Consider the following 26,637-nt stretch of genomic DNA (forward strand, 5'->3'; position numbering starts at 1 on the left):
ATACCCTAGAAACCATCTGGTTAGGTGAGATAGCAAAGGCTATCCCTGCATATCACTAACATTGAAGTCTTAGAAATTACTGTGAATAATTTTTAAACTGGATCTTTGTACCCATGAGTGTACAGAAGGGAAGGAAGAGCTTGCCTTTGACTAATGTCAGGAACACCCTTAATGCTACTCACAGTGGGGAATAGGCAGAATGTTTAAATGCTGGCAATCTAAAAGAGAAATATCCATGACAGCAAATGATGTGTTGTGTCCCTGAGTAAGTTGTAGTTAATCTTCTGTTTTTGTAGGGGGGCAAGGAGGTAAGTGATGGAATAGAAAAGAACTTAGCTAGAGTTCATTAGACATAGTAAGTATTGTCCACTGATGCTTTTTTATGTGTGTTCAGAAATAATTGAATAAACTGAGGGGACATGAGAAAGTGGTGAGGAGTAGCCAGTGATTCCTTCCTGTCTCCTAGGGCTGTGCTTTCTATTATCCTGTCTCAAAGACCTTGAACTCCTTTTCTTTCCGTTGTTACCCTCTTCTTCCACTAGATGCCTGTATCGTACCTGCCTCTGTGTTTGATTTTACTTCTGTGTTTTAAACATCTTTGAGTAAATAACAGAGTAGTCATTTCTAGATTCAAAGCTCATGTAAAGACATAGCATTGCAGAAGAAATCATCAGGAAAAAAAGAACTTTGATATGGCTGAAGAATATAGATTGTTGGGGATAATTAGAGGAGGATGGGTTGGAATAAGAGCAGGTAGTGGTAAGAGATGAGGCTGAGAGAGTGTAGGTTAGAGCTATGTCCTGCAGGCTGTAAATGTCATGCTAAGGTTTAGATTTTAATCTGTAGACTTTGAGGAATCAGAGGATTATGGCTACTTCTCTATCCTCTTAGGGATTTCACTTTGTTTCCCATCCTAAGCATCAGAGTCCCAAAGTGTAGTCTGTAACACTGATCTTCCTTCCTTTGAGTTTTTCTTTCAAAATATTATGTCTCCCCAAGTTGATCTATCACTCTTCTTTGGATAACTCCTGTATCTTTATCTCTAGATTTGATGTTCCAAAGTTCAGACTTGCATTTTCACTGGCGTGCTGGATGTTGCTATTTGGTTATTCCTGTCTTCCCAATCATAGCATAGCTAAAAGCATTTTTCTCATCTTTAAATAATGTAATACTGTCCTGTCTTCAAATCACTTTTTCAGTTGGTATTATTTTTCTCTAAGACAATAGTCTTGAATTTTAGGATTACTTTTCTTTTGGCTCCTCATACCAATCTGTATTGCTCATTCCTTTTGCTTCCATGAATATCTATTCATATGTCACTTTATCAGAGAGACCTTCCCTAATTATAAAATATATGACAACCGCTTTCCTGCCCCAGTATTCTCTCTCCTCTTTACCCTCCTTTATTTTTTTCCGTAGTCCTTATCCTTACCTGACATATATTTGTTTATTGTCCATCTTCCCAACTAGAATTTTAGTTCCGTGGAGAATTTTGTTGACTTTGTTCATTGAGAAATCTCTAGTGGCTAGAACATTGCCAGACATAGAAGTACTTAGTAAATATTTTGTTGACTGAATTGAATTATTCTATCACTGTGTTCTGTTTTTCTTGGGTACTGTTTCTTTCCTATATCCCTTTTCCTTCATCCTTTCCACCATCTTGATTCAGACTGTAATCTCTTTTTTCTTTTTTTTGGTCCAGAATTTCTGCAGAACCTTCTCATTTCTTTCTCTACTCCATTTTCCACATTACCTTTGAGGTTGATCTTTCTTAAATACTTTTTCGTTATGCCATTTCCCATCTTAGGAACTTTCTGTTGTTCTCCATTATGTATTGAATGATGGACTGGAATCCAAACTCTTGATCCTGGCATTTGCAGTGGTCTACAATTCATTTTTATACACCTCAACCTTGTTTCCTACACTGTTCTCCTACACAAACCTTTTTTTTTCCCCTCAGTTGGTTTAGGCACTGCCATCCATACCAAGTTTGCTTTGTGCATTTCTGTTTTACCTGGAATCACCTCTGTTTAGTATTTTGACTTTTTTAGTTACAAGGACCAGATAGATACTCCAATCATCTTAAATATTTGAGAGGGATATTAAAGGATGCATGTAGACTAGAAAGCCCTCTCATGACATCTCTGCTTTCTGTTCGTTTTTAACTTGTCAGTTCTCTGTATTCCTTAGTTTGATTCTGGAAGCAAGTAATCTGATCAGTTCAGCTAATTACCATTGTTCTTTTTGAGCATCTCTTAACCAGGAATATCAACTTATTGGTCTGCTTATATATGGGTCTTTCTCTCTCTCTCTTATTTTCTCAAAGATTTATTTATTTTAGAGAGAGAGCATGAGCAGGGGGAGGAGCAGAGGGAGAGGGACAAGCAGACTCCATGCTGAGCACTGAGCCAGATACAGGGCTCAGTCCTAGGACCATGAGATCATGACATAAGCCAAAATAAGAGTCGGACACTCAACCAACAGCCACCCAGGCACCCCTAGATGGGTCTCTTTTAAGTGGTAACCACTCCTGCTTAAAGAGTAGGCTGATGCTTAAGTGGCTAGGGTTGGAATAGATTTAGCTGGAATGGGCTATTAGGAGTGGCAGGCACTGTAATGGACAGGTCTAATATACCAACCTTCTAAATTCTGCTTTTTCTTTAAGACTCAGCAGCTGACCTTTTCCTCTGTTGAACCATCTTTCACCACCCCAGTATATTATTCCTCCTTTCCATTCTATAGCTTTTATTATTATAACCCATTTGACACTTATATTCTCTTTGTGTCCCTAATTACATACAAACTCCTTAGTTGAGGCTGGGTTTTGCACATCTTTTGATTTTCACTGTGCTTACCTGACACAAGGTTTAGAAATATGTCCTCTGGGCAGCCTAGGTGGACAGCGGCTTAGCGCTGTTTTCAAGCCTAGGATGTGATCCTGGAGACCCGGGATCAAGTCCCACGTTAGGCTCTCTGCATGGAGCCTGTTTCTTCTTGTGTCTGTGCCTCTCTCTCTCTCTCTCTCATGAATAAATAAAATCTTTAAAAAAAAATGTCCTCAGGCATCTTCACTGTGTTTACCTGACACAAGGTTTAGAAATATGTCCTCTGAGGTTTCTTTTTTTTTTTTAAGAGTTTATTTATTCATGAGAGACACAGAAGCAGAAGACATAGAGGGAGAAGCAGGCTCCATGCGAGGAGCCCAGTGTGGGATTCAATCCCAGATCCCAGGATCATGTCCCAAGCCTAAGGCAGACGCTCAACCCCTAAGCCACCCAGGCATCCTTTCCTGTGAAGTTTCTTAAACACACATTCCTTTTATTTTTTAAAATTCTATTTTATTTATTTATTTTAAGATCTAGCGGCAGAGAGAGAGCATGAGCACAGGGTGGTGGGGAGAGGAATGTAGAGGAGCAGAGGTAGAGGGACAAGCAGGCTCTGTGCTGAGCATAGAGCCTGATGCTGGGCTTGATCTTGACTCTGAGGTAACAACCTGAGTCAGAATCAAGAGTTGGGATGGTTAACTGACTGAGCCCACCCCAGGTGCCACTTCTTAAACACACATCCTGACTTTTAATGGTCCTTTTTGTTTCAGGGTCTTTACCTTCTACCAGTTCAAAAGTCAGAGTCAACCTGCAGAATGACCCTATTATTCAAAAGTATGGCTCTAAGAAAGTGTGCTTAACCAGATGCCTTCTCACAAAGGAGGAAATGAAAACATTTCACTTTCCATTACAAGGTTGGTTTAGATTTAATCTGATATTGGTAACAATATCAGAATATGTAAGTTTATTTGTAAGTATTACTATTGGAAGTTTTTTTTTTTTTTTTTTTGACTGCTTTCCAAATGACTTAATCCATATTTTACTTAATAAGGAAACACTAAGTGCAGTGTTTCCTAAGTGTAGATGTGTACCTTGTTTGGTAAAGTGATGATTTCAGTTAATACATAAACATGACCTTAAATATCATTGAAATCTTCTGTGAGAAAGTTATTCCTTTTTCAGTTTTCTTTTATTTCTTCTTAGTATATTAAAGTCAGTATGTTTTTAACGCTTCTCTAATACTTCCAGTCTTCCTCTTACCCCACCATACCCTGTCTTCATTTACCTCAGTGAATAGAACAGGTCTGCGCTCAGAGCCTTGGTCAGTTATGTAGCAAGAATTTAACGAAAATGCTTTAATTTCATTTTATTTTCTTTATACCTTTTAATCACAGTAATGTTAAATTTCTTTAAAAAAAGAAACCACTCTTATTGAGATATATAATTAACCATATAATTCACCCTTTTAATATAACACGATTCAGTAGTTCTTTTACATAGGTTTACAACCATCACCATAGTCAATTTTAGGATACTTTCATCACTTCAGAAGAAACTGTATACTATTATTTTTCACACGACAGCCTTACCACCCCCAGGCAATCTCTAGTTTCTGTCTGTGGATTTACCTATTGTAGATATTTCATATTAATAGAATCAAACAATATATGGTCTTTTGTAACTGGCTTTTTTCGCTTAACATAAAGTTTTCAAGGTTCATCCATGTTGTAGCATGTGTCAGTAATTCATTTTTTTTTAATTTCTTTTCCTTTTATTTTTTAAAGATTTTATTTATTTATTCATGAGAGACACCAAGAGAGTGGCAGAGACATAGGCAGAGGGAGAAGCAGGCTCCCTGCAGGGAGCCCAAGTGTGGGACTCAATTCTGGGATCATGCCCTGAGCCAAAGGCAGATGCTCAACTGTTGAGATACCCCGGTGTCCCTTTTCCTTTTATTTTAAGTTTAATTTTAGTAAGATTAAATATAATTTAGTTTTAGGGGGTGTCTGGGTGGGCTCAGTCAGAAAAGCATGAGACTTGGATCTCAGGATTGTGAGTTCAAGCCCCATATTGAGTGTAGAGATTAAATAATGATTATTAAAATACATATATATGTAAAAGAAAAGAATTTTATACATATATAAAACTTAGTTTGAAAATACTGTGTTGCACCATCCATATATGAGAACTCATATCTTTCAGCTTATTCTACTTATTATAGCCTTATATTTTAATTTTTAAAAGATTTAACAAGCAATTATTTTTTTATTGAAGTATAGTCATCGACATACAATGTTACATTAGTTTTAGGTATATAGTATTGTGATTTGACAGCTCTGCAGTTGATGCTGTGCTCATTAAGTGTAGCTGCCCTCTATCACCTTCATTTTCATTCAAATGATATTATCTATATGGACATACAATATTTTATGTATTCATTAGTTGATGGATATTTAGGTTGTTTCCACATTTTTTCTATTATGAATAAATGATACTGCTATGAACATCGAGGTACAAGTTTTTGTCTGGATATATGCTTCCATTTTGGGGAGGTATGTACCTAGGAGTAGAATTGTTGGGTCATAAGGTACCTGTTTAACCTTTTGAAGAACTATCAGACAGTTTTTTCAAAGCAGCTGCACCATTTATATTCCTTCCAGCAATGTATAAGGGTTTTAGTTTCTGTACATTTTAACCAACAATTGTTATTCTTTTTTATTAAATCCCTTATAGTTGTATGAAGCAGTATCTTATTATTTTGACTTGCATTTCTCTGATGGCTGATGATATTGTACATCTTTTTATTTGCTATCTGTAAAATGGGGATAATAGTTAATATATCTTGGATTGCCATGGGGATTAAGAGTTAATGGATACAAAAGTGCTTAGCATGGTACCTGACTCACAGTGCTTTTGAAAAGGTTTTCTTTCTTTGTAAAAGAAAGAGAGAGAGAGACAGAGAGAGAGAGAGAGAGAGAGAAAGAAAGAAAGAAAGAAAAAGAAAGAAAGAAAGAAAAAGAAAGAAAGTCAGTCTCCCAGATTTAGGGATGTCTTCTTTTCTGGTCTAGACCGTGTTTTGATTCTTGTAATGAGTGGCAGTATCAAGGTACCATGACAAAGAAACTGGTCAAAGTTTCTCAAACTCCAATTTGTTTCTTGTCATACAAGATGTAGGTATTTTTACTGTTTGAGCCTTTGTGTGAAGGTAGGAATCTTTTCAGTGGTTCAGACACTTTGGGGGCCCTGAGCTAAATGTGCCTAGTTATTGACTAAAGGGACACAATGGAGGGGGTACCTAGCTTCTAGATGGGCTCCTGTAGGGAATTTTCAGGCCATGAAGTCCAGAAAATTACAGGCATGTTTCTGAACAGAGATCTCAGAGAAGTCTGAAGGGTAGAATTGGGTGCAGGGATACATGTGATGAATGTTACTTAACTTTCTGCCTACACTGAAGTCCTTTTAGATCTCTACTATGGTGGAATCTCATTCCTCCTTTTTCTTTATTTAGGAAAGAAAGATGCTATATGCAGTTTTTGCATTATTGTATTCATCCTCCTTTAGTGCCTACAATGGAAAGGTCCAATGATGTAGGATCTAACCAGATTTTTTTTTTTTTTTTGAGTGAGTGTGTGCATGCACACAAGGGGAAGGGGTGGGGGATGGGGGGGAGAGTGAATCTTAAGCAGGCTCCACATCCAGCGTGGAGCCCAATGCAGGGCTTGATCTCACAATCCTGAGATCATGACCTGAACCAGAATCAAGTTGGATGCTTAACTGACTGAGCCACCCAGGTGCCCCAGCTACAACTAAGTTATAATTTTTTCTACTAAGGAGGAAATACTGTTATTTGGGAACTGCCAAGAAGTCCAGGCCCTAGTATCTCTTTTAACAGCAGCCTGTAGTATTATCCCAGAATATAAAAATGAGCAGATGGAACAAAACTTGAGGACAGACATTGTTTCTTTTTTAGTTTTTATATTTCAAGCGTCTAATAGAGAAGGTGTCCAGCAAATGCGGTATTTCAGTTTTCTCTTGGTGAATGAATCTAAGAGTGATATTTATCATCTCTAGTTTTAAAGGCAAATATACTTTTTAAAGGTTTTATGTATTTATTCATGAGAAACAGAGAGAGGCAGAGACATAGGCAGAGGAAGAAGCAGGTTCTCTGTGGGGAGCCTGATGCGGGACTCAATTCCAGGACCCAGGGATCATGCCCTGAGCCGAAGGCAGATGCTCAACCATTGAGCCACCCAGGCATCCCTAAAGGAAAATATTTTATTTATATTTATATTTTATTTATTTATTTTCCTCCTAGGGTGTCCTGACTGTGCAAACTTTGTACCTACCAAATGTAATGGTTCTATAACAGACAACAGTCCTCTCTTTGGACTTGACTGTGAAATGGTAAGTACTACTTTTGATGTTTCAACTGGAGGGTTAGTAGTAGATGATTTCTTGAGTCTAATGCATCAGTGAACCAGTGCATTTAGTTCCAGTATTTTGGTTTAAAGAACTGAAAGTATACCCTTTTACTCACATTTTAGAAAACTTAGATATATACTCCAGGATGAAGAGTAAATATCACAACTTTTTTAACTAGTTGTTATATTTAACCAAATCTCTGTCAATTAGTATAAGTTTACCCCTTCTGTCTTTTGAATAGGTGTTTTGTTATTGTACCCCTAAAGACTCTAACTCAATGACCATTGGTTTGGCTTAGTTTTACACATTTAAGATCAGAAGAATTTCCCTCAAGCTCCTTATGGGTTTTACTTTGTCTAATCCTTTCAAAGACAGGGCATCCCATATCAGTACTCAGGTACCAGTCCCTCATTTCTTAATAGAGTGGCTAAGAGCTAAAGTTTTAGAGTCACATATCAGGATATGTATCCTGGCCTTCCCTGTTAATGGCTTTGTCACGTTGGACAAATTCCCTAACCTTTCTCTTTGAAGTGGGGATAATAACAGAGGTACCTCATCACGTTACTGAATTAGTATATGTAGAATGCTTAGTATTGCATTAGATAATAGAGTGCACTAATAAAAAAATTAGTTTCTAGTAGTACTTAGCTAATAGTGCGATGTCGTATACACACTAATAAGTGGTAAAATAATGGTTGATATCATTTCCATCCATCTTCTTGTGCACATCCTTTTCAGAGCAATTAGATGAAATGTCCAGGAGTCTTCCTAGCTTTAATTTCATTCATACTGGACTTTAGTTAGCAAAGGCCATTGTGTTACTGGGCCCCCAGTAGGTTACAGTCAATGGCAGTTGAGGTGTGAATAATGGGAGGAAGCAGTCTTCCTCAGTTTAGCAGTCTGACGATGGCCTGGTCTTTCAGTGTGTCACATCCAAGGGGAGAGAGCTAACACGCATCTCACTGGTTGCTGAAGGAGGCAGCTGTGTTATGGATGAACTCGTTAAACCTGACAACAAGATTCTGGATTACCTTACCAGGTATTTTGCAACTTGCCTTCTGCCCTCCCTAGCACTAGTAGACTAGAATGGGATGTGTCAACAGGAATAGTTTGTAGTTTCTGTGTAGTTAGGTATTATCTATTTCTATATTATCAAAGACAAGGCTGGGGAGCACAACTGTAAATTTTAAAACTGAAATTGCACAATGTCAGTATATAAAGCTCTTTAACCCTTCTTGTTCTCTAGTCTTCCTATGACCTTAAGTAAGCAGAATGTTATCTTCCTTGTTTATTTATTTTTTTTAAGATTTTATTTATTCATGAGAGACACAGAAAAAGGCAGAGATACAGGTAGAGGCAGGGTCCCTGCAAGGAACCCAATGCAGGACTCGATCCTGGGATCCCGGGATCCCAGGATCACGCACTGAGCCAAAGGCAGATGCTCAACCACTGAGCTACCCAGGCATCCCTATCTTCCTTGATTAGAGTCTGCCAGCTGTAATCATTATCTAGCAACTGCCAGAGACCTGGAGCTTTGCTCTCTGAGAAGACCACATTTGAAAAATCTGCAAATCATCATTTGGCAGTCAAATAATTTAGAGGTTAAGCTGCCTTGACTTCAAAAACCAAACAAAACAAAGTTTTTCCATAATAGAAATTTGAAGCTCAAAAATTTTAGTCTGTCTTTTTAAAGATTATCATGTAATTTCAGAATGTACATATTATAGTGATTAGGCAAAGAAAACCTGGTATAACACTACTCTTGAAGTTGTATCTATAGATTCAAGCTTACTTATGCACAGAGAGGCCATGATAGTGATAAACATTGTCCTATTAGCAGGCATAATTAGTATTCTTAGGGAACAGTCATTTGTGGGAAAGATGTATGTATAAACATGTTTATCACAATATTTCAAAAAACATGGGAGTATAAAGATACAGATGCAGTGAAACGCCAGGACACCTACACCACGATGTTTATAGCAGCAATGTCCACAATAGCCAAACAGTGGAAGGAGCCTTGGTGTCCATCGAAAGATGAATGGATAAAGAAGATGTGGTTTATGTATACAGTGGAATATTACTCAGCCATTAGAAATGACAAATACCCACCATTTGCTTCGATGTGGATGGAACTGGAGGGTATTATGCTGAATGAAATAAGTCAATCAGAGAAGGACAAACATTGTATGGTCTCATTCATTTGGGGAATACAAAAAATAGTGAAAGGGAATAAAGGGGAAAGGAGAGAAAATGAGTGGGAAATATCAGAGAGGGAGACAGAACATGAGACTCCTAACTCTGGGAAACGAACAAGGGGTGGTAGAAAGGGAGGTGGGCGGGGGGTGGGGGTGACTGGGTGACGGGCACTGAGGGGGGCACTTGATGGGATGAGCACTGGGTGTTATTCTATATGTTGGCAAATTGAACTCAAATAATAGAAAAAAAAAAAACAGGAGCATAAACAGCTGAAAGTAGAGGATTGGTTAAAGTATATGAAATCCATATAACAAAATACTCTAGCCATTTAAATGGATGTGTTGAAGTAGAGTTACGATGTGAAAGCTTGTTTATGATGTATGGCAAATGATAAAATCATGTTATAAAGTAACATGCATTATGACTGTATTTTTATAAAAATAAAATATGTACATGGGAGCACCTGGGTGGCTCATTCGGGTAAGCATCCGACTCGATTTCGGCTCAGGTCCTGATCTCAGGTTCCTGGGATTGAGCCTTGAATCAGGTGCCATGCTCAGCCGGGAGTCTGCTTGAGGATTTTTTCTCTCTCTCTCTTGCTCTCTCTTTCTAAAATAAATCTTTAAAATATATATACATACATATGCATGATATATATCAAAAAATATGAGAGGCTATTTACTAAAATGTAAAAAGTAATCTCTGGGTTGTGGGATTTGAGGTTATTTTAAATTTCCTCTTTGCAGGGCAGCCCAAGTGGCTCAGGACCTGATCCTGGAGACCCAGGATCCAGTCCCACATCTGGCTCCCTGCATGGAGCCTGCTTCTCGCTCTGCCTGTATTTCTGCCCCTCTCTCTCTCCCTGTGTGTCTCTCATGAATAAATAAATAAAACTTTAAAAAAATTTTTCCTATTTGCTGATCTGTATTTTCAACCTTTTTATAATGAGCATATATTAATTTTTAAAAATATTCTTTGTGGGGATCCCTGGGTGGCTCAGCGGTTTAGTGCTTTCCTTTGGCCCGGGGCGTGATCCTAGAGTCCTGGGATCAAGTCCCACGTCGGGCTTCCGGCATGGAGCCTGCTTCTCCCTCCTCCTGTGTCTCTGCCTCTCTCTCTCTCTGTGTGTGTCTATCATAAATAAATAAATCTTTAAAAAAAATAAAATAAAAATATTCTTTGTGAAATGACTTTTCAGGGAGGTAAACCTATTAATAACATCCTCGCCTGTCCATTTCTCTTTTTTTATTAAAGCTTTTCAGGAATCACAAAGAAGATTCTTAACCCAGTGACAACCAGACTCAAAGATGTACAGAGACAGTTAAAATCACTGCTTCCTCCTGACGCTGTGTTAGTGGGCCATTCCTTAGACTTGGATCTCAGAGCACTGAAAGTGAGTATCTGACTTAGTGTTTTCAGAATATATGCCTTTTCCATTTATTTCAAATCTAAAGTCTTGGGTTCTTCTGTTCCCCCAACCCACTTGTTTTTTCCTTTAGCATAGAATGCTACTTATTCTATTCTCTTTCCTCCTCAGATGATACATCCGTATGTTATTGATACATCATTGCTTTATGTCAGAGAGCAGGGCAGAAGATTTAAGCTAAAGTTCTTAGCCAAAGCTATTTTGGGGTAGGTTGTTTGCATATTACAATACTGTCCTGACAAGTTGCATATAAGTTAGCATATATTATTTAATGCATATTGCAAAATTCATTGTCTCTGCTCTCCTTAGTCTGTAAATATTATTCCTTTCATTTCTTACAAATCCTGGGATCCTAATTCCAGAGAAGTATGACTCAGAAATGAAATTATGGAAATACAAAATTATGGAAATACAAATGAAATTATGGAAATACAAAATTAAATTTACATTCACAACTGAGAGTTGATGGATAGAACTAGACAGGGAGGGACAGAAAAGTTAACCAGAATTTGAAAACAATAATCCTGTAGAATGTATCCTATTATGTACAAACACATGCACAAAAATGTTCATTATAATACGGTTTTAAAACAGCCCCAAACTGCAAATATTTTACATAATACTTTGTTATTAAAAGAATGTGATGGAGCTGTATGTGCTAATATGGAAACTCTTAAGGTACTACTGAGAATAAAATGGAGATGCAGAACAAGATCTGTATATACCTAGATATCCATATGACATAGATTACATTTAGATAAATTTATAGACACAAACATATGTACTTTTTTAAGGTTTTTGAAAATGGCCAAGAAAAGAGTTAAGTACCTATAGATACTTGCATGCAAATATAAAATTTCTGTAACTTTAAATAGTAGCTACATGTAAAAGAATGAGGCAAGGGTTTGGCTGGGGAGTGACCAGAGATTTTATTGGGTAGCTTTTTGTCCAGATGATATGCTTGCTGTAGACAAAGCCATTTCTAATCCTTGTATATTGTCAGTGCCTCTCACTCCAGGTACTCTCCTGGCTCTTAGGAGTAAGGAATCTTGATTGTTGTGATAAAATCTGATCAGATTGCTGAAATTTTACATGTGACCAGAGTATTTGAAGTGGTTGAAAGAACCTATCATTGAAAATACTGTTGAGTGTATCAGTTTTATCTTGACTTTCCAGGAAGGATATACAGTGTCCAAATAGACTTGGTCATGATGCCACAGAAGATGCTAGAACAACCCTTGAATTGGCTCGGTATTTCCTTAAGTATGGCCCAAGGAAGGTTAGTATCTTTGACCTGTATGTTTGCATTTCTTAAAATTATGGAACTAGAACGGATAATCACAGACCACCATTTCCTATTCTTACCTTTCTTATAAAATAGGAAGTGTAATTCAAGGTGAGCATTCGGAATTAAGACCTGTATGAGTAGCATAATGTAGCAAAGTATGTAGTCTCTGAAATTGGACTTCCTGTTTTTAAATAAAGATGGTACAGGTACACCTGGCTTATTCAATCAGAGGAGCATGTGACTTGATCTCGGGGTTGTAAGTTTGAACCCCACGTTGGGTGTAGAGGTTATTTTAAAATTTTAAAGTAAGAAGAAAGATAGTACTATGTTTAACTATATGATCTGGGTCAATTTCTCTGAAGAATTTCAGTTTCTACATCTGTGACTATCATAAATAAATAAAAATTTAAAAAAAAATTTTTATTTATTTATTCATGAGAGACACAGAGAGAGAGGCAGAGACATAGGCAGAGGGAGATGCAGGCTCCTCATAGGAAGCCTGATAAGGGACTTGATCCTGGGACTCCAGGATTATGCCTTGAGCTGAAGGCAGACGCTCAACCGCTGAGCCACCCAGGCATCCGTTTTGTTTGTTTTAAACCTCAGATGCTTTGCAGGAAATGAGATGATTTTTACCACTTGATTTTCTTAAGATTGCAGAACTAAATCTGGAGGCACTAGCTAGTCACCAAGAATTGCTAGCAACAGGCCAAGAGCTAAGAAATACAGCAGAAGTAGTTCAGCAGCCAAACACAAGGTAATATTTTTATTTCTAAATAAGAACAAAAATAAGAGTATTTAGTTTCTTATTTACAAAACCTGGGGATTCTTTTTTTCCTTTTTTGAGTCTATTGAGAAATGTTTACCAATAGTATGAGTAACATTCTACTATCACAAAAACCATGGAGAGAAAAATAGCACCTTCCACTCTAAATCGTATGTATTTATTTTTCTTATTTTCTAAATATAGTAACTGGTCTAAACTCTTTTACCAAAAAGGAGGACATTGAAATACAGTGAACCTAAGTAGCATTAGGGGAGATGATAAACTAGTGGATGTTTTGATTAGACAAGTCACCTTTGATGTATTAGCCCAGATTAGGGAAAAACAAAAAACAGTCTTGGAAGGAGTTCATCTACACACCATAATAAATGTGTCAGATCCTTAGAATATAAATTTGTTAGAGCTTTGAGTATTTTTCATGTTTATCCTTACTTCCCCTAAATATAAAACAGTACTGTCCAATATGACTTCTCCAGTGATGGAATTGTTTTAGATCTGTGTTTTCCAGTAAGGTCCACACAGTACAGGATGATGTGTGACTAATGTGTATTGAGAAACTGAACCATAATTTAATATTAATTTTAATTTAAATGGACACATGTTGTTAGTGGCTACCTTATTTAGACAGTGCAAGTATAGAGAAGTAACTCTTAGGTTAGGAAAAACTATTGTTCTTCTCTTGATCTCTTCTACTTTTTTTGCAGTGTTTTAGAATGCTTGGACTTAATGGGTCAGAAGCTCCTTTTCTTGACCCGGGAACCAGAAACTAGTGAACTTTCTTCTGCTAGAAACTGTGAAACTGTTAAGTGCCTTTCAAATAAAGAGGTGAGTAACTTGTCTGTTTGAACGTTGTGCTCAAAACAGGGGAATGTATCCCTTGCAATTCACACTAAGTGTCAAGCTTTTTTTACATCAATAATCCTAGCTACCATTATGAAGTCTGGTTTTTGTCTCCCATCTTATATGGAGCACTTTTAGTCCCAGTTATTTCACAGGAGCAGAACTGTCAGCTGCCAGTGTCTGCTTGCAGAGCCTACCTTTGGCATTGCACACTACTTTGGATTTCTGTTCATTATCTGGCATAGTGAGATATTTATCTTGGTTTATATGATTGGTTTTTTTTAGTTTTCTTAAATTTTACATATTATTCCTGTATGCATAAAGTTGAAGGGATGTATTGCAGCATGCATTTATTAGGTCATCTTGTTCAGAAGATCTCTCTATATATTTTTTTATTTTATCTGGAAAGGATTTCAGACTTATAGAAGACTTGCATGAGTGGTGACATAAACCTTCTATCCAGATTGTTCATCTGTTAATGCTCTGCCCCATTTGTTTATGTATATTCTGGCATGTTTATGCTCTCTTGCTATTTCTTTCTATATTCCTGTTTCTATATGACCTTTTATTTTCAAAACCATTTGATTATCAGCTTCTTATATCATGGCTCTTTTCCCCTGATACCTCAATATATATCTCCTGAGAATAGAAATATCCTCTTACATAACCATAATAAACTTCAGTAAAGTTAATATTGATACAGTATCTTTTTCAAATTTCATCTGTATTCTAGTTTTCTTAGTTGACCCAATAATGTCCTGTAGCATTTCTTTTTCCTTCAGAACAGTATCTAAACTAGGATCAAATATTGCAGTTGGTTGTCCTATCTTTTTAGTTTCCTTTAATCTGGATACATCCCTCGACCTTTCTTTGTGTTTCATGACAATGGTAGTTTTTAAGTAATACATGTTACCCTGAACAGAATGTTCCTCATTATGGGTTCATTTCCCCATGATTAGACACAGGTTATGCATTCTTTACCTAACTACTTATAAGTCATGTTTCCTTTTCAGGGTATCACACTCAGAGGCACATGTCCATGTGTCCTTTATTTTGTGCTGTCTATTTTGATAACCTTCACAAGATGTTGTCTGCTTTCTCCACTGTAGATTTACTACTTTTGTCCCTTCTAATAAGTAATATGAAGAGATAATTTAAGAAAAGCAGATATCCAGCTTTTTATCAGAACTTCCCCTCATATTTAGCAAAAACTGTTGATTCCTACCTGATGGTTGCACAATGATGATTTCTAGCTCTAGCACTTCCTTCGTATTTATTAGTTGTTACTCAGCAATCTGTAAGCAAAAGTCCTTCCTTTAGCTTTGTATTCATTCATTCATTCATTCATTCATTCAGTGTGGACTCATAGATTTCTGTTTATTTCAGTGGTTTATAATTTATGATTGTACTAAATTGTTTTAGTTTTCAAACTTCCCAAATTTGGCTAGTGGTAGCCCCTTCAGGTTGTCACCTTTGTCCTTATGACATGCACCCATAATTTTTTGGAATATCTTTTTTTCCTTTTTGGCACAAGATAATTCAGTTACATCTTGATACTGGAAACCAAGATCTGGGCACTGGGTATGCATATTGCTACTAGGGTGTCTTTGCTTCTAGACCAGTAAAGCAGACAGAGGAAATATATGCATGTTGATACATACATACATGCACACGCAGTACAGAGATATACATATTTTAGAAATCATGTGTTTATATGAATACCTTTGATTTCAGCCTTTTCATACAAGATTCTTCCTTGCTTTTCTTCATTCTTTATTTGTAACGCTCTCTATCTAGTGTGGGAACATTGGCTCCCAACAACATCAACAATTAACTCATTCACACAAACCTGAACTATATCCAAAATCGTTTTAGATTTGATGCACCCAAATCACTATAGAATGAGTTAAGTATTGGTTTGCAGTTCACTCTCCTCCCTGTCCCCACCCTGTCTATAACTGAGTATTGGGTATGTGAATGTTTCATTTATAATTTGTATTGGTTTTTTTCTCCCCTTCAGATTAGCTGTGTTTTGTATTGAATATATAGTTGTGTTCATTTGTTTCATTGTGCTTTCGGTTTTAGGGTTTTCTTCCCCCCTGGAATCTTTGTTGATTTATTTTTGGGATCTGTAGAACCTTAATGTGCTTCCAAATTACCAAAACCCTGTAAACTCTGTACTCAGATAAATGCGGTTCTCTCGCCTATTATCCCTTTTACCCAATCCTTTTCACTACCTGATTTATTCTTTGTTCTTCTTGGTTAAAAAAAAAAAAAAGCAGATATAGAGCACCTGGGTGGCTCACTGGTTGAGCATCTGCCTGTGGCTTGAGTCCTGATCGGTCCTGGGATTGAGTCCCACATCAGGCTTCTCCTGGAGAACCTGCTTCTCCCTCTATGTCTCTGCCTCTCTCTGTGTGTTTCTCATGAATAAATAAATAAAAATCTTTAAAAAAAAAAAAAAAGCAGATGCATATATGCTTTCTTATTTCTTTCTTTATTACACAGAAGTTAACATATTATATAAGCTCTTTTGCAGTGGCTTTTTTCCCATAACAATGTATCTGGGAAATTATATCAGTTTACTAAGGATTGTCTTAATTTTTTTTATCATTAGCTGCATAGTACTCCAGTGTGCTTATATAGTATAGTTGTATTCCTTCTTTTCCTTTTTTTTTTTTAATTTTTTTTATTGGAGTTCAATTTGCCAACATACAGCATAACACCCAGTGCTCATCCTGCCAAGTGCCCCCTGTCATTACCCATCACCAAGTCACTCCAACCCCCTGCCCACTTCCCCTTATACTACCCCTTATTCATTTCCCAGAGTTAGGTGTCTCTCATGTTTTGTCACCCTCACTGACACTTTCACTCATTTTCTCTCCTTTCCCTTTATTCCCTTTCACTAATTTTTATATTCCCCAAATGAATGAGATCATATAATGTTTGTCCTTTTCTAATTGACTTATTTCACTCAGCATAATACCCTCCAGGTCCCTCCACATCCAAGCAAATGGTGGGTATTTGTCATTTCTAATGGCTGAGTAATATTCCATTGTATACATATACCACATCTTCTTTATCCATTCATCTTTCGATGGACACCTAGGCTCCTTCCACTGTTTGGCTATTGTGGACATTGTTGCTATAAACATTGGGGTGCAGGTGTCCCGGTGTTTCACTGCATCTGTATCTTTGGGATGAATCCCCAACAGTGCAATTGCTGGGTCGTAGGGCAGATCTATTTTTCACTCTTTGAGGAACCTCCACACAGTTTTCTAGAGTGGCTATACCAGTTCACATTCCCACCAACAGCAACAGGGTTCCCCTTTCTCCACATCCTCTCCAACATTTGTTGTTTCCTGTCTTGTTCATTTCCACCATACTCACTGGTGTGAGGTGGTATCTCATTGTGGTTTTGATTTGTATTTCCCTGATGGCAAGTGATGCGGAGCATTTTCTTATGTGCTTGTTGGCCATGTCTGTGTCTTCCTCTGTGAAATTTCTGTTCAAGTCTTTTGTCCATTTCATGATTGGATTGTTTGTTCCTTTGCTGTTGAGTTTAATAAGTTCTTTATAGATCTTGCATACTAGCCCTTTATCTGATAGGTCATTTGCAAATATCTTCTCCCATTCTGTAGGTTGTCTCTTAGTTTTGTTGACTGTTTCTTTTGCTGTGCAGAAGCTTTTTATCTTGATGAAGTCCCAGTAATTCATTTTTGCTTTTGTTTCTCTTGCCTTCATGGATGTATCTTGCAAGAAGTTGCTGTGGCCAAGTTCAAAAAGGGTGTTGCCTGTGTTCTCCTCCAGGATTTTGATGGAATCTTGTCTCACATTTAGATCTTTCATCCATTTTGAGTTTATCTTTGTGTATGGTATAAGAGAATGGTCTAGTTTCATTCTTCTGCATGTGGATGTCCAAGTTTCCCAGCACCATTTATTGAAGAGACTGTCTTTTTTCCAGTGGATGCTTTGGCTAATGCATCCAGAATACTGTTAGCTGAGGTCATTCTTTTTTACTACAGGTTTAGAGCTTTAAATTACTCTCTAAATACTACTTTAGCTGCATCTTAGAAATATTGATGTTTCAATAAATACTGCAAAGTGTTTTCATTCAGTTCCGGATTCTTTTTAATTTTCCTTTTGATTTCTTTTTTGGCTCATAGCTTTTAAGAAGTATGCTATTTGTTTTCCAAAAAGTTAGGGATTTTCCTGAAATCTATTCCAATTTCTTAAGTTCTCTATCATCCAAAGAATGTACTTTGAATTACCTGAATCCTTTTAAATTTATTGAGAGGTGGAATTTCCCATTATAATTGTAGATTTGTCTATTTCTTTGAGGAGTTTCATTAATTTTTGCTTTTTTTTTTTAAAGGTTTTATTTATTTATTCATGAGAGACACACAGAGAGAGGCAGAGACACAGGCAGAGGGAGAAGCAGGCTCCATGCAGGGAGCCCGACGTGAGACTCCATCCCGGGACTCCAGGATCAGGCCCTGGGCTGAAGGTGGCGCTAAACTGCTGAGCCACCTGGGCTCCATGATTTTTGCTTTATGTTTAATGCAGCTTTCCTATTAGATACATAAACATTATGCATTATGTCTTCCCAATGAATTGGCCCCTTTGTCATTAAAAATAGGGCCTTCTTTATCCCTGGAAGCTTTCTTTTTTTTAAAAGATTTTATTTATTCATGAGAGACAGACATAAACAGAGGGAGAAGCAGCCTTCCTGCAAGGAGCCCGATGCATAACTCGATCCCTAGACCCAGGGGTACCCCCTGAGCCAAAGGCAGATACTCAACTGCTAAACCACCCAGGTATCCCCACCTTGAAGCATTTTCTGTTCTTTTACTTTGTCTGATACTGATATAGCCCCTCCTGCTTCCTTTTGTTTATTGTTGACAATGGTATATATTTTTAATTTACATTTAGTCTATTTATATCTTTATATTTAAAGTGGGTTTCTTGTGACCAGTTAGGATTTGCTTTTTTATTCATTCCAACAATCATTGCCTTTTAAGAATAGTGTTTAGGCTATTTACATTTAATGATTGTTGACACTGTTAGGTTTAAGTCTCTTATCTTGCTATTATTTCTATTTGTACCATCTTTTTTTATTTTTTTCCTATTTTTTTTTTCTTTTGAGTTACTGGGGTATTTTTTATGATCTTATTTTATCTCTTTTGGCAGTGCCTTAACTGTGATTCTTTGTTGTGCTATTTTAGTAGTTGCTTTAGGATTTATAGCATATCTAATTTAACATAGTTTACCTTAGGTGATATTATACCATTTCACATATAAGAACCTTTAACTATATGTTTGCATTTTTCCCCTCCCATCCTTGGTGGTTGGTGCTGTCATCATTCATTTTACTTCTGCATATTATTATTTTGCTCTAGTTTTTTTAAAGATTTATTTATTTTAGTGAGGGAGAGGGCACAGGGAGAGTCTTAAGTTCCACACTAACTGCAGAGTTTGATACAGGGCTTGATTTCACAGATCATGATTTGAGCTGAAACCAACAGTCAGATGCTCAGCTGACAGTGCCATCTAAGCACCCCTAAACAGTTATTTTTAATTTTTATTTTTTATATATTTTTTAAGATTTTATTTATTCAGGAGAAACACAGAGAGGCAAAGACACAGGCAGAGGGAGAAGCAGGCTCCCCACGGGGAGCCCAATGTAGGACTCCATCTCAGGACCCCGGGATCATACTCTGAGCTGAAGGCAGGCACTCAACCACTGAGCCACCCAGGTGTCCCTAAATTGTTATTTTTAAAAGAGATTTTAATTTTTTTTGAGAAACTACTGTGGTGTTCACCATAGTGGTTGCAGCATTTTACACTCCTACCAATAGTGCGTAGCTTATGAATTCCAACTTTTCCCCATCTCTGCTGACACTTAATTTTCTCTCTCTCTCTCTTTTGATAGTAGCCATCCTAATGTGTATGAGGGGATATCTCATTGTCATCTGGTAATTAGCAATGTTGAACCTCTTTTTTTTTTTCTCCTTGTGTTTGTTAGCCATTGTATATAATCTTTTAAGAAGTGTCTTTTCAAGTCCCCTTTTTGAATTGGGTTTTTTGTTAAAGTTTTAGGAGTTCTTTATATAACTACAAATAAGTGCACACACACACACACACACACATATTCTTTATATATCCTGGATTTTAATTCCCTATCAAATATATGATATGTAAACATTTTCTCATTCCACAGGTTGCCTTTTCACCATATTGATTGTGTGTTTTGATGAACTGATATACTCCCCCTTGTCTTTGCTTTTGTTGCCTCTGTTTTTGATGTCATACCCAAGAAATCATAGCCAAATACATTATGAAGCTTTTCCTCTATGTTTTCTTCTAGGAGTTTTCTAGTTCTAGATCTTACTTTCAGGTGTTTAATCCATTTTAAGCTAATTTATATATATATGTAAGAAAAGGTTCCAACTTTCCCTCTTTTCCAGTACCTCTTTGTTGAAGAGACTATCCTTTTTCATTGAATGGTCTTGATACTTTTGTCAAAGATCATTTGACTATATACACAAAGTTTTATTTTTGAAATGTGTTCTGTTCCGTGGTCTGTATGTCTGTCTTTATGCCAGTGCCATACTGTTTTGATTAGTGTAACTTTGTAATACATTTTGAAATCAGGAAACTTGTGTCCCGCAACTTTGTTCTTTTAGAATTGAGATTCCGTAAGGATTTTATGGTGATTTTTTCTATTTCTACAAAAAAAAAAAAAAAATGATACTAGAAAAAAATGACATTAGAATTTTAATAGGGATTGCATAGAATCTGGAGGTTGCTTTCAGTACTGTTGACATCTTAATGGTATTGTGTTCTTATCTGTAAACATGGGAATGTTTCTATTTACTTATTCTCTAATTTCTTTCAGCAATGTTTTGTAGTTTTTTAGCATACAAGTGTTTCCTTGGTTAAGTTAATTCCTAAGAATTTTATTCTTTTGTGATGCTTTTGTAAATGAGATTTTCCCCCACTTACTTTACTTTTCTGATCATTGTTAGTATATAGAAACACAGCTGATTTTGTATCTTCAGCTTTGATGAATTCATTTATTAGTTCTAACAATGTTTCTGCGGATTCTTTTGAGTCTTCTACGTGTCATATGTGAACAGAGATAATTTTACTTTTTTCTTTCCAATTTGGATGCTTTTTATTTCTTTTTCTTGTCTAATTGCTCTGGCTAGGAATCCCAGTACTATGTTGAATAGATGTGGCAAGAGCAGGCATCGTTGTTTCTTGTCTTAGAGAAAGAAAAGGCTTTCAACCCTTCACCTTTGAAAAATTAGCTGTGGGCTTTTCATATATGGCCTTTATTCTGTTAGGTGGTTCCTTCTGTTCCTGGTTTGTTGATTGTTTTTATCATGAAAGAGTGTTGAATCATGTCAGATGCTTTTTCTGCATCAATTCAGATGATTCTGCGTTTTGTTTAAAGATTTTATTTATTTATTCATGACAGACAAACAGAGGAAGAGCCACAACAGAGGGAGAAGCAGGCTCCATTCAGGGAGCCTGACATGGGACTCGATCCTGGAGCTCCAGGATCATGCCCTGGGCTGAAGGCTGAACCGCTGAGCCACCCGGGCTGCCCTGTGTTTTTGTTTTTAAGATTTGTTAGAGCAAGCACAAGTTGGGGGAGGGGCAGAGAAGCAGGCTCCTTACTGAGCAGGGAGCCCATGTGGGGCTTGATCCCAGGACCCCGGGATGATGACTCGAGCTGAAGACAGATGTTTAAACTGACCAAGCCACCCAGTGCCCTGATTTTGTGGGTTTTGTCCTTTCCATTAAGGTGGTATATTACATGGGATGATTTTCTTTTTTCTTTTTCTCTTTTTTTCTTTTTTAAAAGAATTTATTTATTTATTTGAGAGAGAGAGCACAAGCAAGGAGGTGGCAGAGGGAGAGGGAGAAGCAGGTAACCCGCTGAGCTGGGAGCCTGATGTGGGGCTCAACTCCAGGACCCTGGGATCACAACCTGAGCCAAAGGCAGATGCTTAAACCAACTGAACCACCCAGGTGCCCCCATGGGATGATGTTTCATATGTTGAACCGTTCTTGCATTCCAGAAATAAATCCCACTGATCATGATGTATAATCCTTTTAAAATGCTGTTGAATTCAGTTTGTTGGTACTTTTTTAAAAGTGATTACTAAATTAGAAGGGCTTACTATTTATCTTTTGTTTTCTGTATATCATGTAGCTTTTGTTCCTCTTTTTCTCTCTACTATCCTTTGTGTTTCATTGATTTTTTTTGTAATGACATAATTTTATACTTCTCATTTCCTTTTGTGTATTCTTTTTTTTTTTTTAAGATTTTATTTATGTATTCATGACAGACAAACAGAGAGGCAGAGACACAGGCAGAAGGAGAAGCAGGCTCCATGCAGGGAGCCGAGCCTGACGTGGGACTCGATCCTGGGTCTCCAGGATCACAGCCTGGGCTGTAGGCGGCACTAAACCGCTGGGCCATCGGGGCTGCCCTGTGTATTACATTCTATAAATATTTTCTTTATAGTTATCATTGCAATTACATAAAGTTATAACATTCTGTTTTAAGCTGATAACAACTTAATTTCAATTGCATACAGAAACTGCTTTTATAAGCTCCAACACACACACTTTGTTACTGATGTCATAAATTGCACCTTTATATAAAAGGTACAGCAGAGATGCCTGGGTGGCTCAGTGGCTGAGCATCTGACTTTGGCTCAGGGCGTGATCCTGGAGTCCTGGGATCGAGTCCCACATTGGGCTCCTGCGTGGAGCCTACTTCACCCTCTGCCTATGTCTCTGCCTCTCTCTCTCTCTCTCTGTCTCTAATGAATAAATAAAATCTTAAAAAAAAAAAAAAAGAGGTACAGCACAGGAAATAGAGCCAGTGATACTGTAATAGCATTGTATGGTGACAGATGGGTAGCTATGCTTGTAGTGGTGAGCATAGTATAATGTATAGAGATGTTGAATCACTGTGTTGTATACCTGAAATTAACATTGTGTGTGACAGCTATACTCAAAATGTTAAAAAAAATTTAAGTTACTAGTAAATTAGATTTTGATAGTGAATAAATATTTAATACTCAATCACATCTATATAGATGTATATTCATTAACATGGGAAATATTTGGTTTTGTCATTTAAATTTTGAAGAATTAAAAGTGAATTTATACACCAAAATTACCTTAATAGAGGTTACAACATTGGTTCATGTGTTTGCCTTGACTGAAAACTTTTTTCATGTGGCTTCATGTTGCTATCTACTGTTCTTTCCTCTTGAACTCCTGTTAGCATTTCCTGCAGATAAGTTCTAATTGTAATGAATTTTGTCAGCTTTTTTTTTTTTTTTTAATCTGGGAAAATCTTAATTTCTCTTTCATTTTTGAAGCAGAGTTCTGCAAGTTACAGTATTCTTGATGTTATTTTGTTCTGTTTTGTTTTTCTCTTTAACACTTTGAATATATCACACCACTCTTCTGGCCTGCAAAGATTTCTGCTGAGAAGTCCACTGATAATTTTAAGGAAGTTCCCTTGTATGTAATGAGTTGCTTTTCTCTTGATGCTCTCACGATTCTATTCTTGATTTTGACTTTTGACAGTTTGGTTGTAATGTGTCTTCTTTATGTGAGCTTCTTTAGATTTACTGTATTTATCCTGGTTCAAGTTCTTTGAGCTTCTTGAATTTCCATGTTCATTTCTTTCCACAGATTTGAGAAGTTTTTAGTCATTGTTACTTCAAATAAGCTCTCTTCCCCTTTCTCTCTTCTTCTAGGATCCCATTATATGTATATTGGTCTTGACATTGTCCCATCTTAGGATCTATTTATGTTTCCTCATTCTTTTTTCATTTTACTCTGATTGGTGAATTTAAATGATCTGTCTTCATGTTTGCTGACTCTTTCTTCTTCCAGATCAGATATGATGTTGAACCCCATTTTGTTCATGTGTCATTTTCCTGATTCCATTAATTGTCTTTGTTCTCTTTTAGTTCATTCTGTGTTACTTTAGTTTTGGTTTCTGGAATTTTATTTTATTCCTTTGGGCCATTTTTCCCTATTTCTTTGTATGCCTTGTGATCTTTTTTATTAAGACCTAGTCATTTGGGGGAAAAAAACCTACTACCTGTCCCATTGTTAAGGCCTGGCATCATGGTACAGAAGACTTTTACCGATTAGCTAGAGAGGTTCCAGGACCTCTCTCACCAATTTGAGGATGTATCTTCTCTGAGCCTGTGTGTATACTTTTAGATTCCTTAAGGAGCTTGTCTGTTTCTTCTCAGTGCTCATAATCTCTTGCTTCCTTTGGCATTTGGCTGTGGAACTGCAGCTCTAATGTGCTATGATAATTGCATTTGTTTTCAGTGGCTTCCAAACAAGGCTGCCAGTTCCATTAGTGCTCTAGTCAGGTGAGATAGAAACTAGTCTCTCAGGCAGCCTCAGACTAGCCATAATATTGGATGCAGAGTCTACTTTTTTGTTTCCATCCAGAGGGAGGACCTCTAGTTATAGGAAGGATAGAGGAGGAATATAGGTGGGCACACAAAATTCTGCATATTTTCCTTTCCCTTTTGCTGAAATCCCTTGGGTTTTTTGTTGGTCTTGGTGCTATTGCTTCTCAATTGGTCCTTAGAGTTCTTGCAAAGGTATTCTGGTCTCTTTGTTGTTGTTAACTTGGTGTTTGTGGAAGAATGAGGGCCTGAACCTTCCTAGTCCATGACCTTGCTGACCTCACTCTTTCTAAGGAGTTCCCAAATAATGCTGCCAGTACCATCAGTGCTTTGAGTCAAGTGAGACAGAAAACTCGTCCCGGAGGCAGCCTCAAGACGAGTCAAAATGTTGAGTGCAAGGTCTATTCGTGTTTCTGTCCAAGGGACAATCCTCAATTTGGGAAGTTTCTTTTGGGTTGCACTGTATGAGGTTGAATGCGGGGGAGATATGAATTGGCATGGAAAACACTACACACAAAAAAAACCAAAAAAAAGAAACGAAAACACTACAGATTTTCTTTCTCCCTTTTTTTTTTTTTAAGAATTTTTTTATTTATTCATGAGAGAGAGAGAGAGAGGAAGAGACACAGGCAGAGGGAGAAGCAGGCTCCATGCAGGAAGCCTGATGCGGGACTCAATCCTGGGACTCCAGGATCATGCCCTGAGCCAAAGGCAGACACTCAACTACTGAGCCACCCAGGCATCCCCTTTCTTTCCTCCTTTTGATGGAATCTCTTCTTGGTTTTTATGTTGGTCTAAATGCTATTAGCTTCTCAGCTGGCCTCTAGAGTTCTCACAGAACACACAAAGGCATTCTGGTCTGTATTTTGTTAACTTGGGATCTATAGGAGAGTGAGAACCTGAAGCTCTTTCTGTTCCTTATTGCTCATGTTACACTCTCTTCTTTTTTTAACAGTGCTTATTTTGAAGATGATACTGTGCTGGAAAGAATAAGGAGTTTATAATGCTCTTGGGAATGTTGACATTTTCTTATTAACTTTCTGCAGGATATCCTTCATTTCCCCCCCTTAATTCCTTCTTTTCTTTCCCGACAGTGTCTCTAAGGGGGTATTAGCTCTTCTCTATATACCTTATTCTTAGAAGCATTTTTCTGAGGCTTCCAACCTCTTACCTAGTCAAGTGTTGCGAAATATTACAGTTGTGACCTTTGCTCATTATTTTGGCATTTAGTTGTACTTTTTCTTTCTGGGGGTGATTTTGTTTGTACTTCATCTAAGTCTTCTATGCCTTTTGATTTCTTTCCAGAGTCTTTTAAGCCTCCTCTCCTGTCTTTACTCACAGGCATTAACAGTATGAGATGGTGGGAGTTGTGCTGGAATTTAACTTCTTTCTTAGAGGTAATTTAAAGGTTCTAGTAGTCTCTTTTTCTTAATGATGCTAAAGGCCTGGGTCCTACATGATTTTACCTACTCTCCTTACTGTTTTTTTTTTTTAATTCTACTTTTTTTTTTTTTAATTTTTATTTATTTATGATAGTCACAGAGAGAGAGAGACATAGGCAGAGGGAGAAGCAGGCTCCACGCACTGGGAGCCCGACGTGGGATTCGATCCCGGGTCTCCAGGATCGCGCCCTGGACCAAAGGCAGGCTCCGAACTGCTGCGCCACCCAGGGATCCCTCCTTACTGTTTTCTAGGAGACTGTATTGTGTCACCATTTTCTTCAGACCTTAAAGTCGGCCCCATTTTGCTTTTTAATATGGGTAAAAAGGCAATCTTGTTTATATTATTGTAGCTCACCTCCAAGAGCCATTAGGTTCCTGTCTCATACAGGCTTTGCTATTCTCTGCAGGTTCTTGAGCAGGCCAGAGTGGAAATTCCCCTGTTTCCCTTCAGCATTGTCCAGTTCTCTTTTGAACCCTTTTCACCCAGCCTCACTGAAGAGATGAACAAGAGGGTAAGTAGATGAGTTCTACTAGATGATTTATTTATAAGTTATAATCTCCCTGAGTTAAAGAATGTATTGCATACTTTAATAAGTTTGCTCTGCATTTCTCCACATTTTTTCTATGTATGTATTAATATTTTAGAAAATACATTTTTATAAAAGAATCAAACTATAATATTTGGCAGCTTTTTCATTTAGTAGTGTGTCTTATACATTTTTTCAGGTCAGCACATGATCTTATTTCTCTTCTTTTTTAATGGTTGTATAGTACTCCATTGTATTATATATCTATTATCTTCATCATATGTGTTTTATAAGTTTTTGCTATTCCAAATAAAGTGGTTGTGAAATATCTATATACTAATCTTTGTACATTCGGCTTTGTGTTGAGAAATTACTTAAAGCAGAATTATCCCATGTTTTAACTCATGTTTTCTTTAGA

General features: G+C 37.1%; 1 protein-coding gene across 3 annotated transcripts in view; it reads left to right on the forward strand.

The window, feature by feature from the left end:
- Window positions 1-26,637, forward strand: part of REXO5 (RNA exonuclease 5) — a 44,256-nt gene that overhangs the window by 8,786 nt on the left and 8,833 nt on the right. For all 3 annotated transcript variants that reach the window (XM_072836061.1, XM_072836062.1, XM_072836063.1), the window contains exons 6-14: window positions 3,596-3,739; window positions 7,141-7,229; window positions 8,171-8,286; window positions 10,701-10,839; window positions 10,984-11,078; window positions 12,049-12,151; window positions 12,814-12,917; window positions 13,649-13,769; window positions 26,100-26,204. In XM_072836061.1, the coding sequence (XP_072692162.1) occupies window positions 3,596-3,739; window positions 7,141-7,229; window positions 8,171-8,286; window positions 10,701-10,839; window positions 10,984-11,078; window positions 12,049-12,151; window positions 12,814-12,917; window positions 13,649-13,769; window positions 26,100-26,204 (1,016 nt within the window). The remainder of the gene's footprint in view (window positions 1-3,595; window positions 3,740-7,140; window positions 7,230-8,170; window positions 8,287-10,700; window positions 10,840-10,983; window positions 11,079-12,048; window positions 12,152-12,813; window positions 12,918-13,648; window positions 13,770-26,099; window positions 26,205-26,637) is intronic.

The sequence above is a fragment of the Canis lupus genome, chromosome 8 (assembly GCF_048164855.1).
Source record: "Canis lupus baileyi chromosome 8, mCanLup2.hap1, whole genome shotgun sequence".
Taxonomy (NCBI): domain Eukaryota; kingdom Metazoa; phylum Chordata; class Mammalia; order Carnivora; family Canidae; genus Canis; species Canis lupus.